Source organism: Tyto alba, unplaced genomic scaffold, assembly GCF_018691265.1.
Source record: "Tyto alba isolate M040663 unplaced genomic scaffold, T.alba_DEE_v4.0 Super-Scaffold_1, whole genome shotgun sequence".
NCBI lineage: Eukaryota > Metazoa > Chordata > Aves > Strigiformes > Tytonidae > Tyto > Tyto alba.
In genome coordinates, this window is record NW_024881261.1 from 11,033,319 (window position 1) to 11,047,059 (window position 13,741).

Below are 13,741 nucleotides of genomic sequence, written 5' to 3' on the forward strand. Positions count from 1 at the left end.
CATTCTCCATGAAGTCTGTTTTCTTCCTGGGGCTCTCCCTCCCCCATGTTTATGTTCTCATTCAATAACAGGAAACCATGCTATTCCTCACAAGCAGTAGGATATGACTCTGAGCACAGCTCCACATACATGTCTTCTAATGGCCCTGCCACTTTGCTCAGCTCCTGCTCCTCCCTTGGTTATTCCTCCCACCCTTCCGCTGCCTCTATGGTTGGACCAGCATGATGGTTTTGATGGTGACTTATTTTTAGGTGGATCATTTCCCCCATCTAGGTCACTGCACACCTCCCATCTGAGATATATATTTTGTCACTAGTGAATTTTAACCAAAAAACCCCCAAGGTGTGGTATATTTTCTTTCTGTTGAGAGAGGAGGGAAAAATAATGGAAAAGGTGAATCGGGAGGAGTCAGGTGATTCTTAAACCTGGTCTTTGGGCTTTGTTGGGTAGGCTTTCCAGTGACTGAATGAATGTATTTAAATATTTCCAAGTGATTGTGTTTGGAGAGGTGGAAGCCTGAAAACAGGAGACTCAACAGGAAGAAATAAAATGACTCCTTAGACTAGTGGGTTAGAAGTAAAGTTGGATGAGTGGATTCTTATCAGGCTGTGAAAAATGTAAAAAATAAAATTCCCCTTCTTTCAGCATTCCTGTCCCCCTGAATGCAGCCCAATTCTGTGTGCCCTAGTCATCCAGTACTATTATTTTACTGATGTATGATGAATATATTTGATTCAAACGTGTTACCTCTTAAACAGTTGTGAACACCTCAGTCAAGGAATTAGGCAGTACCGCAGATTTAAAAAAAATCCCTGTAAGTGTTTCCTTCCAGGCCTGGTGGTATTTAAAATACTCATGTGTTTTCTAGAGATGTGATGTAGTTAAACTGTGATAAACTACACATCTTTCAAAAAGTATTTCTGACCACGCAGTTGTGTCTTGCCGTGCATGTGAATCTTTTATAATGGCTGAGGAAAAAAATTGTTCTGTTATACCAGCAGAAATTTGGAGTCTTCCCAATTTCTAGTGATGTAAAAGTCACCAGAATTTGTCCCATAAAATAGTCTGTATAGCACTTCGGTGTCAATGTAGAGTACTGAAATGGGGTCTCAGAATGCTCCTTTTGTACAAAATTAAATCTATTTGTCAAGAAATTGCATCAACTTTAAAAAATATTCAAAAGGTGGTACAAAGATAATTGGATATAATTTCTTGAATTTAGAATCTATGTATCTATGGGCATGACTGCCTGAATTTAGACATACCCTCTACCTAAGTTGACACCCGAGATAAAAGTATTGCCTGAATTAACAGTTATCATTAAGAGACACTAATAAACTGTTCACAGAAAAATGGAATATGTTCTTGACCCATACTAAATTTGAGAAAGCTGCAAGGCTCTGGCGTCAGGAAGACATACTCGGACATCAAACTCTAAGCATGTGAACAGTGAGTGAGAAATGGGATGACAGGAGGAGAGAGGCCCAAGTAACCACAGTACACAAAAGTATCTGTTTGCTAGTGAGCTGTTTGTTTTAGACCAAAAGTTTAGTATTGCAGTCCGTAAAGATATGAGTTGAACTGCACACACATTTTGTGGCAGTGTTGGTCAAAGTTTCTATTAACAGTTTTTGAAGGATAAAAAGTTTACTTTAAAGAGCCACTTTGTGGCAGAATCTGTATCAAGGCTATCAGCAACTGAAATGCAAAGCATGCCCTGAAATGCATTTAACATGAGCAAACGTTTTCTGCAGGTAGAATTTGCTTTGTGACACTGCTTTGATGATTACTCAAGATCCTGTCTGTGCCATGGATTTTCATCTGTCAGTGGTGTTTGCATTAAGTTGTGTAACTGCTTCTTAATGCCTGTTACGTAAGGATGCATAGTTTGCAGCTCCATGAGGTATCCTGCACAAATCACAACTGATAATGTAAGCATGGTTTCAAAGGTTACTCTCGGTTGAATTAATTTTGCATTAATTAAAATCCTCCCTGCATAAGTCAAATGCTTGATTAATGCAGAAGTGTACAGTATAATTTCAAATAGGGCTCAGAAAGTAGGTAGCTGTGGTTGTCCCGTAATATAGTATATAAGTTTTGTGGTATTCATACCATATACCAGCATGATGCAGCTTTCCTGGTCTGGGTGGGAGTTTTGCCATTGGCTTTTGCCATGCCATGATTTTACCCTAAGGATCTCAGTCAGTATCAGCTATGACACAATAACATGTAGATAGAGAAGACATCGGAAGACATCGACAACATTCACAAGGTTGCTTTTAAAATTTATTTTATACTCCATTTACTGTGTTAGCCCTTTTTCTTGTATTTAATCTAATTTTAATTAGGCTAAGTCAGGATCTGTACTGAGGAAAGAGATTCTAAAAACTTCTTGGTTGTTGCACTAAATACAGAGTTTAGCCTGGAATGGAAGAAGTTGAAGAGAATGGAGATGGGGAAAGGAATCTTAGGTTAGCAAAAATAAAACAAGTATTTAAATCTAAGTCAGAAGGATTATAGGCAAGTGTTGCAATTTGAAATGTTACCTACAGTAACACTTACCTCCTTTCCTTCTGTAACATTTAACACCTTTCTAAATGATTCATTTGAATTCACATAGCAAACCCCACAAGTGACATTTTTTCACTGAAGTGCCCCATCAGCATATATTTTCTGGTGTAGTCCTTTAAAAATGCACACCTTGCTTTGTATGGGGCCTTTTTCAATTCTGAGTATCAACTGACCAAGTGAATATGAGAAGTGGCACATCTGTGGTCAGGAAATATTTTACATGGGTTTATTGGAGGAATGGATAGAACAGAGAAGCAGATAGAGTAGGTCATGCTACTGACCACAAAGTTGCAAAATGTCATTTGGACTCTTTGATCATGCATTGTTCTGCTTCCAAATTTTGCAAGTACGGAGACATGGGTGACTTTTTATCCAGATCTCTCTGACCCAGGTTTTATGTGATTTAACAAGGCCTAGGTTAGAAAATAAATCGTTTCAAAATATATTTGCTCTCACTTTGAGGGCTGATCAGGAACAGATAACATATTCATGCTAGTGGTTGAAATATTAGTTAAAATATAGTAACTAAGACATTTTTAGCAACAAGTGTTCCTAATGTAAACAAACTATGAAATTTTGCTCCATGTTTCATCATACTGGGGTATCTCCTGGCCTATATGTACTAATGATCTACTAGAGGGGCTGAAACTGAATGAGGAATGGCCAAAAATGTTGGGATGATCCCATGATGTAGGTTGAACATGAGGCTGATATTTGCCCCATAATCCTCTGTGAAGGCTGCTCCAGAAATTCCTTCTTAACTGCATAGGAGACTTCTCCAGTTTCCAGTCTGGTCAATCATTTCCAAGTGGGCTTCTTTATTAGTTAACTTAATTAGCACATTCTAAACTTGTGTCATATAACAAATACTAAATACTAACTATCCACAAAAATGTATCTGAGAAATGTCACAGGTGAAAATGCACAGAAAGTTCTTTTATGAAGAAATCTGGTGGAAACACCACTCACCTTGAGTGGTAGAGCTCAGTTTGATCTTGGAGACACTGTAGTAGCAGAGATAGAAAATGAGAAGAAAACTTTTTACAAGGAAAACCCCAAGGCAGATGCATGCCCAGTATATTCTGATCACTAAAACAGATTTCTGAATGCACATTCAAAGTACACTAGCTTGCTCATTACTTTTTACATTTCATAAAATCAGACTGGTGTAGTCAATCCATAACACTGAAAATTAAAAACTTCAGTCAAAATGCAGAAGTGCTATCTATAGCTTTTTTTTCCAGCTCCTCAGAAGAAATAAGGCATTGTTGCTTGAAGAGGCTCCTCATCTTGCCTTTCAACCTGAATTCTATCACCCGTTACACCAACATTATTTTACCTGAACTACTGTGACACTTTCAGTAAACCATGTTGATGGATAGGTGCTCAAATTTGCCCAATTTTTTATGCTGGATGAAATGGGCTTTTTTGAAACTTTGTGTCTCTGAAAGGAAAGCATGTTAAAGGCAAAAGCAGATACAACCTTCTCTTGTACCTCAGCTTAAGTTGATGAAGCCCTAATGAAAGGCATCAATCGTTTCTCTTCCCCAAAAGAGCTGGCTCAAAACACCTCTGTCCTACAGTCCAGGGTACTTTGCTGCAGGGAACGTGTAGTCTAATCCATCACTGCAGGTAAAGGTAAAACAAACAAGAGCCCTTCAGAAACCACTGTTTCTTTACCCTTCCTATGGACAGACAGGGGAAAGTGCAGGAAGAATAAACAAGGCATATATGATCCTGCATTATCCTAAACCTGAAAGAGCTGTGGAGTGACTCAGTCCTAAGCCCATGAACATCTTTATGAAACCAGCCTGTCATGCTATGCCCCATCTAATTTTTCTGAAGCAATGGTCTGTCATGTGTGAAATACCAAACTAGTAATATGCACTGTTCTTTTCTAAAGGGGAAAGGCCATAGCTGCAAAAACATCATCTCTTAGGAAGAGATGATATCCTTTTCAGGACCTCTGCCATCCCAGGTGAATATCCTGGAAAAATTAAGCAATTCATCATTTAGGGTATACACATAAAAATATTTCTGCTCTCACAAAGGTATAAGGTGCTTGGGAAAGTATTAGGCTATGCTTCAAACAGTTGGAAAAAAAAAAAAAAAACCTAGATAGGATTTTATGTTATGAGTTGAGTATCTGCTGTTTAATAACTGAAAGGTATGCTTTTGGCAGGTCAATTGTATTATTTTGCTCAAACGATCACTATTAGTTTGTGAAATCTAGCACTGCAATGCAATTGTTGGCTGGGTCTTAGGACTTAAACAAGGATGTTTTTCTGCAGTTCCCAGATCCAGGAAACACATAAGTGGGAGTGGGAAAAAATGCTGTTGTTTGGGAAACACACTGTGGGAAAGTTGCTCAACATGATTTGAGTGTCAGAATTGGAATGTAACAAGTGGTGTAGGCAGATTAGTGCAAAGAGAAGGACAAAGCCAAAAAATAGCTTTTTTCAGGGTTCTCAGTTATTTTTGTCATGCTGAAACAAAATTTATAGTTTACTTTTTGTTGATTGTGTTCATGGATAAAATTTCAGTTACATAAAATATATATATATAGTGTATATGTATATAAAGTATATTTATATAACAATGATAAATGAAAGCCTGGATACCTTGTATTTTTTAGTGAGACTGACTTACAGAAGAAAAAAAAACCAACAACAAATGTATCTAGTCATCTATGAGAAGTTTTATTTCCTGTTTGCTTTTTGCAAAACCTAAATCAGCAAATCCATTTTGTTTGCCTGGGTAAAATGGGGCGGGGTGTGTTACCCTTTGGATATGGTGCTGTGTTCATCTTCAGAAGAAATAATCAGATAGGAAAGTGGAAAATATTGGAGTTGTAAAGCTTTCATTGGAATATATGGCAGTCTGCATCAGGATCATTGCAACAGGTCAGGTGTCCCAACACTCTCCTAACCCTCCCAGGGTGTTTGCAAAAGAGGCTCCCAAAATTCTGAGAAAATTTCCCAACAGGTCTTATGTCTTCCATGCCATGTCAAGACAGAAGGTGTTAAGACTCTTCCAGTGGAAATTCCTTGATTAAGGTCCTGAATACACATAATAGAGGGGAAGGTTGGGACATCATGTGGCTCAACACCTGGGTCACATCATCCGTTGCAAAGACTCTTGTGCACTGGTGGTTCAAAGAGCTGCCTGTGATCCCAACTTCCAATACCTATAGTGCTTTCGATTATAAGACATGACAAGTCGTTATAAAACCAACAACTGCACAGTACAGCAAACCTGAGCAGTGAAAACTGCCTCCTTTTGAGGTATTGATGAAAGGCTTGCCTAACTTCTCATAATAATTAGGGGCTGTGTTATTCTAGAACAATTTGCAATCCCTCAAGAATGAGTCACAGCAAATTTGAGAAGATCACAATTTTGTGTTTTTTTTTTTTTTTGGTGATATGCCATTTTTTCAAAATGGTCCATACTGCACACAGCTCTCAGGTTTCTTTATTTCCATTCCTTTGTTGTTTCTTTGGAGGGACATAAAGCAGCTCTGAATTCCTGGAGAGAGAACCAGATGAGAAGAAACTCATCTTCTGTCTGTCTTCTGGGGGGGAGTTGGCAACAAGTAGAAGTCCATTGAGCCTGATGTAAAATAAAGCCATTAGTGAAATTTGAAATACCTGCAAACACAAAACTGGATTTATCCTTTATGTAACCAGAGTCCCCCAAGCATACCGGTTTTTAATGATTTACAGATGGATAATATTTTGAGGTATCCAACAGTATTTAGGGTCCATATACAGTAAATTAGTTTTTTCATCTGTCTTATTTTTCAGATAAAATAAACTCCTAGATAAAATGTCAGCTTTGCAAATACCCCCAACAAACAAAAGCAGAGAACTGATATAACCCTTAGAAAATGTACCGCTTATTCACAGCAGGCATGGGGAAGCGTGCATTGTTATGGCAGATAATTGCCCAAGGTCTGAGTATGGGAAAATCTTATTCCAAATTCTGTCAGTTGGTGTTCCTAAATTAAAAATGCTTGCAAATTCATTGGGTAGTTAAGATTTTCTGATTTGTATGTAATACAAGTATGCATATAATTACTCGATAGATAAATGGTGCTAAGTTTGCAAGTGTAAAACTTAGTTATACTGGTTTTAACCCAGCACTGCTTTCTGTTAGAACAAAAGCCTTTTTTGTACTAATGTGAGTAACAAGTTCAAGGGAAAAGCTAGGAGCGGCTTGGGCTGAAATGCCCTTAACTTTTAAAAATTACAGTAATAAAGATGATATTTGAATGAGAAGAAATTATAGAAACACAATATGCTATATTACATAGGAGAGAGTCACTGTACTCTTAATTAATTTTGCATTTGTTCTCAAGATAAGGGAGATGAAATAGAACTACTCATTTGTCTTGAAAGGAGATATAAAGTATACCCAAACCATTTCTACATACAATCTTATCAGTCCGTTTCATGGCCGTTTGCCACTCTTAGATGCTCTTAATACTTTGTATACCAAAGACAATACTGCTGACATGGAGTTCTGCAACTGCCAAATTGAATATTCATTATTGTTCATAATCATGTGAGGTTGAGTTGGGTCACTGCAAACAAAGAACCTTTGTCTGGATCTTTACTCGCTCCTCACACAGTTTTTGGTTTCCTAACTTTTGTAGCACTCCCCGGGTTGAAAGTTTCTTTTTCAATAGGATGCTGTGTACTCTTTTGTAAACACTTCTCTGTTACTAAAAGTGACATCATGGGAATCGCTGGAAGCGAGCTGGAAGTGCAGACCTGGGCTAGGGGCAATGTAAAAAGAAGTCCCCCTCATCCTTTCTCCCGCCTCCTCCCCACAGCATTGTCTAGCAAACAGGTACTTTGTTGCACTCTGTTGGAAGCATCATGAGGAATTTAAACATAGGAAAGACGAATCATTATTTAAAAAAAAAAAAAAAAAAAAAAGAAATCCTGCCAGCTCTTTCTCATTTGCAGGCTGCTATGCACGATGTGGTCAGCAGCTTGTTCACACAAAGCCAGAGTTCTGCTGATTTGCCATCATATGCAAATTACCTCCCTGGACTCATTCGCATGGTAAACACCCTGGTTTAAGAAGTTTAAGAAGATGGATTGCAAAACTCAGGCATGCTCCTGCTCCTACTGAGATTGGTGGCAAGCCTCCCACTGACTTCAATGGAAGCAGGATGGAGTCTCCCTTTTCTGGAAGTGAGACCCAGCAGTATTTGAGCTTTTTGGAGCACATGCAGCTCTGAAAGTCTGTTCCTTCAGGGCATTCCAAAAGTTTTCCTATTTGCTTGATTCCATGGCAACACAACATCACCACCAAGCTCTCAGTACTGAAATGAGAGTTTACTACTAAGCCTGAGGATTTATACAAGTGTATCCTGTAAAAAGAACTTGCTGAGCTGCAATTGCTATTGGTCTAATTCTTCATCCTTTTCAGATGAGTGACAAAATTATCAGAGGATTTATTTTATAATAAGCCAAGAATTTTCTAAGGCTAGAAAACCAAGAAAACTGCTCCACAATCATACCAGAAACAACTTTTTTTTATTACTATTTATGACACAGAATCACTATGTTTGAGTAAAACACTGTGTCCATTTACTATTCTTTTCAAAACAGTTCAGAGAATAACCTAAGTAGTTTTCTCACAAATTATATTAAAATCAGACTCTAGAGACGGTATAAAATGATGATAAAGCCACTGAGGCTTTTATTCTGATTTCTATGTTACTTCTATCACAGAAATAACTATTTTACAACTTGAAAAATATAACAGTGTAAAAGCATGCCAGGAAAAAATGTGCCAAAGGATCCGTATTAGATTCTGAATGTACTATAGTTCAACTTTTATAGAGGGAAGCAAAGCAGCTTTACACTCAGTGGCTGAGAGTTTGCTCTGAGTTACATTATAGCACGCTGAAACTGAGTGCACTGTTTGAGCCCCTACTTTTATGCATGGAAGGAGGAAAAAAAATCAAAGTGATTCCATACCTAGAGAAGGTAAAGTTGTTTGTGAGTGATATCAGTGGTCCTTTATAATGTAAAGTACCTACTAAGAGGTTCCCAAGTAACAATACAAATACAGCAGAGCAATTAAATTATTAGACAACACTAATAAGAATTTTAACCGCCTTATATTTTATGCATTTTCTTAGACTCTAGATGTAACCATTCATTGCCATCTCTGTTATATTCAGTTTTCATGTAATCCAGTTGTTGAATCATCTCCTCCAGTGTGTTTTCTGAGATAATTCTGCCACTTTAGTCACAGTTCTGGCTTTACCTTTTGCACACAGTCTTAGACAGACCCACCCTGGAAGCAGTGATCAGGATGTGGGCTGCAGCATTATATTGGGACTTTGGCTACTTCTGTGATCTGCTCTTTAAGCAAAGAGAATTACATAAATACATGATGTAACACTGGCTTTTACTCTTCTGAATGGAGTTCAGAGTTTCCCCTTCCAATGCTTCCGATGTACCCAGGACAAACGCCGCACAGTCCTGAGTGTGGGATGTGGCCCTGCTGACAGACACGCGCCTCCTCCTCTGCCCTCCACAACTCCACCAAGCCAATGTGATGCTCGTTATGCAGGTGAAGCCGTGAGGAGGATTAATAACTGCGGTCACACAAATCTGACAGTAACACTGTGACTTTCTGTCGGTGAAACCCTTATGTATTTTCTTTCCACGTAGATGGCCTCCTGGGCTAGGCTCCGATTAGCGAAGCAGTTACAAATCCACTTAGCTGCAGTAGACCCAGATGACAGAAAGAGTCTGCCCCTTCTTTCCCAGCTGACCTTCAGCAAATTAATTCCAGAAAAAGTTGATAGAAAGTCAAAAGCTTTGTTATAAAGCTGGATACTCGTGGGCATGTATTTCAGAAGTGGCCAGAGATTCTGGCTATGTTGCTTTTCAAGACCAAAACTTGAAAGTGGGTGTTTGGCATTATTTCAACCAACTCTCCCTCACTAGAACTGACACAGAGAACCGCTCATCAAATTTGAAATTCTTGGCCCAACCGGTGAGAAAACTTGGAGAAAACTTTAATATGTGAATGTGCTGTAAGAAGTACAACTGGAGATTGTCCTTTCTCTGTACAAAATGTGATGCCCTAGAAAATGGTGTTTTGCTATACACAAATGCTGCACTGTATATTATGCAGAAATACAAACTTTTCATGAGTTGTACATTTCACTAGATCACATCTTAATTTTTTGATTTGAAAAATAGATGTCTTACATTGAAAAGTCCATCTTGCAACAAAATAGAGTATCTTTTCTTGCTTAAGGAGGAAATTCAGATTCAAAATCTCTTCTGACCCATAAACTGCAGAATGTTCTTTGTAAAGTATTGGCTCTAATACCCCAGTGTTATTGCCCGGGGGGCACTCGGTTGTGGGAAGCAGGGCAACTCAGTTATGCATGTAGCAATTTGTCTATCATCACATTTTAGGCATTTTATGTGTGAAAAACATTTGTAATTTTTACTTAATAATTCTAATTTGTAATAAATTCAAAATGACATCTAGCTGTGAGACCCCTAGAAGGAGAATACCTCCTTGGGTTACTTAAATTTGTAAACAAAATATTTGCTTTAGCATAAAATAATGCCTTGTATTTTGTCACTTTATTCCTGTGGTGCACAGTTTTGAATAACCGTGAAGACTCGGACATTCAGAGGACTGTAGGCACTAGCTTTTCCATAGGTCTGTAACTCAACTTAAACCACAGAAAAACTATCTTTAAATAGCCCAAGACTGCCAAAGCCAAAAAATACTCTCAGCCCATGTTTGTTTATATGCAGCAATCTCAATCAACATTTACTTTTGCACTCAGTAAAAGGCAAACTGGCACTGCTGCAAGGCCAGGTAGGCAGATCGATACCTGTCCCGAATTTTCTGCAACTGTTCTCTTTTCAACAGCAATTCAGAGTCGCTGTAAACCCATAGAAACACGGTTTTATGCATGTCCTGGGTTGGAGTGAGCGGTGGGGGGCGTTTTTTGGGGTAGTAGGGGCGGGGGCTACAGCAGCGCTCCGTTGCCCTCTGAGCTGAAACCACAGCTGAAAACGGTTTTTTCCAGTTTTTTTTTTTTTTTTTTCTTAGCATCTCTGATTCGAGAGTAAAATCGCCGTTAGTCACGTCTCTCGCCAGAAGGAGAGGGCGGGGGGAGGCGGTTTTTGGGGTGGAAGCGGCTGTTTTAACGATGCCCCTGCACCCGCGGTGGCTGCGGACGGCGTCACCGGGGCGGGGAGGGGGGAGAGGCCGCCCCGGGCCTGCGGGAGGCGGCGGGGCCCCGGGCCTGCGGGAGGCGGCGGGCCCGCGCCATGGCGGCGGGCGCTCAGGAAGTCGCGTCAGGCCCGGCCCCGCCGCCGCCGTTGCCGCCGGGCGGGCGGGGGGGGGGGGGGGGGGGGGGGGCACCGGCCGAGCCCCCGGTGCGGCAGCGGGGCCCCGGGCCGGCGGTGCTGCCCCCGGCGGCGGGGCGGGGCGGGGCGGGGCGGGGCGAGGGGCCGGGCGCGGAGCCGGGAGGCGCGGGCTGCGCGGCGCCGCGGGGGCAGCGGGCGGGCCGGGAGCGGAGCTGCGGTGCCCTCAGAGGCGGGAAGCGGCGTGGCGTCTTGCCGGTCCCCGCGGCCGCCGTGGGACAGAGCGGGGGGCAGGTGGGCGCGGGGGGGGTGTGGGGGGACCCGCGGGTGCGTGGGGCCGGCCCCGCGGCGGTGCTGCCCGCGGAAGCTCCGCCGCCGCGGTGTTGCGAGCGGGCCGGCCGCGCCGCAGCCCCCGCCATGGCGGCCCGGCGCAGGGAGGGCGGGGAGCGGGCCCTCGGCCGGCAGGGCTGGGTAGAGGGGTGAGTGAAGCTGCCGTCGCTCAAACTGGCTCTTATTTACGTATTTTTTAAAGTTCATCATTTATGTATGCCGGTGCAGACAAGGTCACCTTGAGTACCAGGAGGATGCATTTCGCTTTCGCCGCTTAGATGTTCGTGAGCCTTTTATTTATTTATTTATTTACCGGGTGGTTTAAATACTAGTTTTCACGAGCTCTAATTAAAAAAAAAAAAAAAAAAAAAGAAGACACATTTCTTTGGTGGCTCTTGCGCTCAGGAAGGATAACTTATGTACTTAGGCATCAGGATGTGCATGGTTATACTGGCACAAACTCCAGTTTGTATGGGGCGCTCTGTACGCGGAGGGGTTGCAGAGGGGTTTGTGCCTGGTTTGGGGGGGGGGACAGTAAGAAAGACAAAACCTTGGACTAAAGTTTTAGGCCTTGGTCTTGCAGATGTTAGCACACGGGGTGGGAATAGGCTGGCTCCTGATGGCCTGTAGCTTGGCTGTAATGTAAGTTTGCAGTGGCGGATGGAAGAGGCGGTATTGCCACTTTACAGTTTCTGTGGATGAAAATGCCAGGATTCCTATTTCAGTGGATCTCCATAACAAAGCAATTTAATTTGTAGTCTTTTGCAGATATTCCATATGATGCTGAGTTGTTGTGCTGTGTTTGGCCCACTTTATTTTTTCTTTGGGCAAGTGAAACTTATTTATCGTGCTTATTATATGAACTATAAAACTTTCATTTTAAAATGATAGTGCAAGGTTAGACCTCTTTACTCCCACAAGCCTATAACGCCGCTTATGTCAGCAGCACGTTCAGACTTAGGGGTGTGCTTTTGTGTGGAGCACTCCTTTCTCCAGGGAGTTTGCAAACTGGTTTGACTGCAGCTAGATCAGATACATAAAATATACTGTGAGATAGGTTTGGGAGAGAACATTAATGACATTTTTTGTAGATAATAGGTGTCCTTGAGAAGCAAATGATGAAAGAGTGAGGTCATGGAGTGCAAGAGAATAGTAAACTTTTGAAAGTGGCTGAAATGTGCATCCTTGTGGCTGAGTGGTTTAAAACATGCAGTGAAGAGCAGTCGAAAAGCATGAAGGGGCTATACTGACCTGTAATGGCAAGAGCAGAGAGAGAAAAACATGCATGTAGCTGATTGGTGTGCTGTGTTAAGGAAATCGCATATGCTGGGTTTTTATCATATTGAAATCATGCTGGTTTCTGGCTTCAGTGAAAATTCTTCAGAACCTAACTTTAACTGAAGGGTGCAGAAATGTCAGTTTGCTGGTTTTTTGCTAGATTCCCATCACTGAAATTACGCATGTGTAAGAGTGTGTGTGTACATATATGTATGTACGTTATTATTTTGCAGCTTCTGATCTTCAGTTCATCTCCTTTGTCATGGATGAAACTGCTTTGTCCCTTGGAACAATAGATGTTTCCTATTTGTCCACCTCAGCAGAGTGCAGCATCAGTAGATGTAAGCATTCCAGTGAAGAATGGGTAAGTAACAATTGTGAGTGTTACTGGCCATATTTATCTTATTTTTTCTTCAAGTCAAAAGTGGACTTTTTTTTATTATTATGAAGAATGAAGAGAACGTATCGCCTCTCTCATGCATGATACGGTTTGGTTTTAATCTAACATGAAATATAAGGAGGAAGCAACAATTCAGTGCTGTGTCAAAGACTAATGTTGCTAGAGAAGAAAAACCATATCAAATCGTATTGATACTTACAGTCTTCTGGTGTGATGTTACTAAACATTTTATATAGCAGTAAAGCTATCACGTTGAAGGATGTAGTCTGAACTGCACAAGTAGAAAGGAGCGTGAAGCTAAAGTTGCATGGTCATGTAGCCATTGTAGCTGCAGCTTTTCATGTAATACAAGAGGCGGAGAAGATTTGGTGGATATAAATAAGGGGCCTGTTAAAAGTCTGTGTCCTGTGTTGAGTGAGTCTTGGGATTTGGAGGAGATGAAGGGGGCAGTGAGCGGAGAGGGCTGGGTGGAGCAAGAAGAGCCACATGGGGACTGGGCTGGTACTGGTTGGTCTAGAAGCATAGATCAGGAAGAATTAGACAGAGCTCTGGAGAGGAGGAGTTTGAACTTGATACAGAAGAGGAGTTGGAGATGTGCTCAGGGTTGAGGGAAAGGACAGATGTCCTGGCAGCTGGGTTTTCTGTCTAGCTAGATGTAAGTTACGTTGGACAGCAAGCTGCGGTAACCAAGAGATCCGTGAGGGAGGGAGGGATAGATAAAGGCAGGCGAGACAAAAGAGATGGGGAGGAGGTTTTGTAAGAAAGTGGTGCTGAGTTCAGTCAGGGCTTGGAGGCAAGC

General features: G+C 41.4%; 1 protein-coding gene across 10 annotated transcripts in view; it reads left to right on the forward strand.

Annotated features, from left to right (window-relative positions):
• Positions 1-13,741, forward strand: part of GPAM (glycerol-3-phosphate acyltransferase, mitochondrial) — a 61,057-nt gene that overhangs the window by 17,876 nt on the left and 29,440 nt on the right. For 2 of the 10 annotated variants that reach the window (XM_042798280.1, XM_042798548.1), the window contains exons 1-3: positions 11,092-11,228; positions 11,467-11,544; positions 12,776-12,906. In XM_042798280.1, the coding sequence (XP_042654214.1) occupies positions 12,805-12,906 (102 nt within the window). In that variant the 5' untranslated portion in view covers positions 11,092-11,228; positions 11,467-11,544; positions 12,776-12,804. Of the gene's footprint in view, positions 1-11,091; positions 11,229-11,466; positions 11,549-12,775; positions 12,907-13,741 lie in introns of those variants that run through there. The other 8 variants (XM_042798385.1, XM_042798704.1, XM_042798660.1 and 5 more) reach the window with 8 other exon arrangements.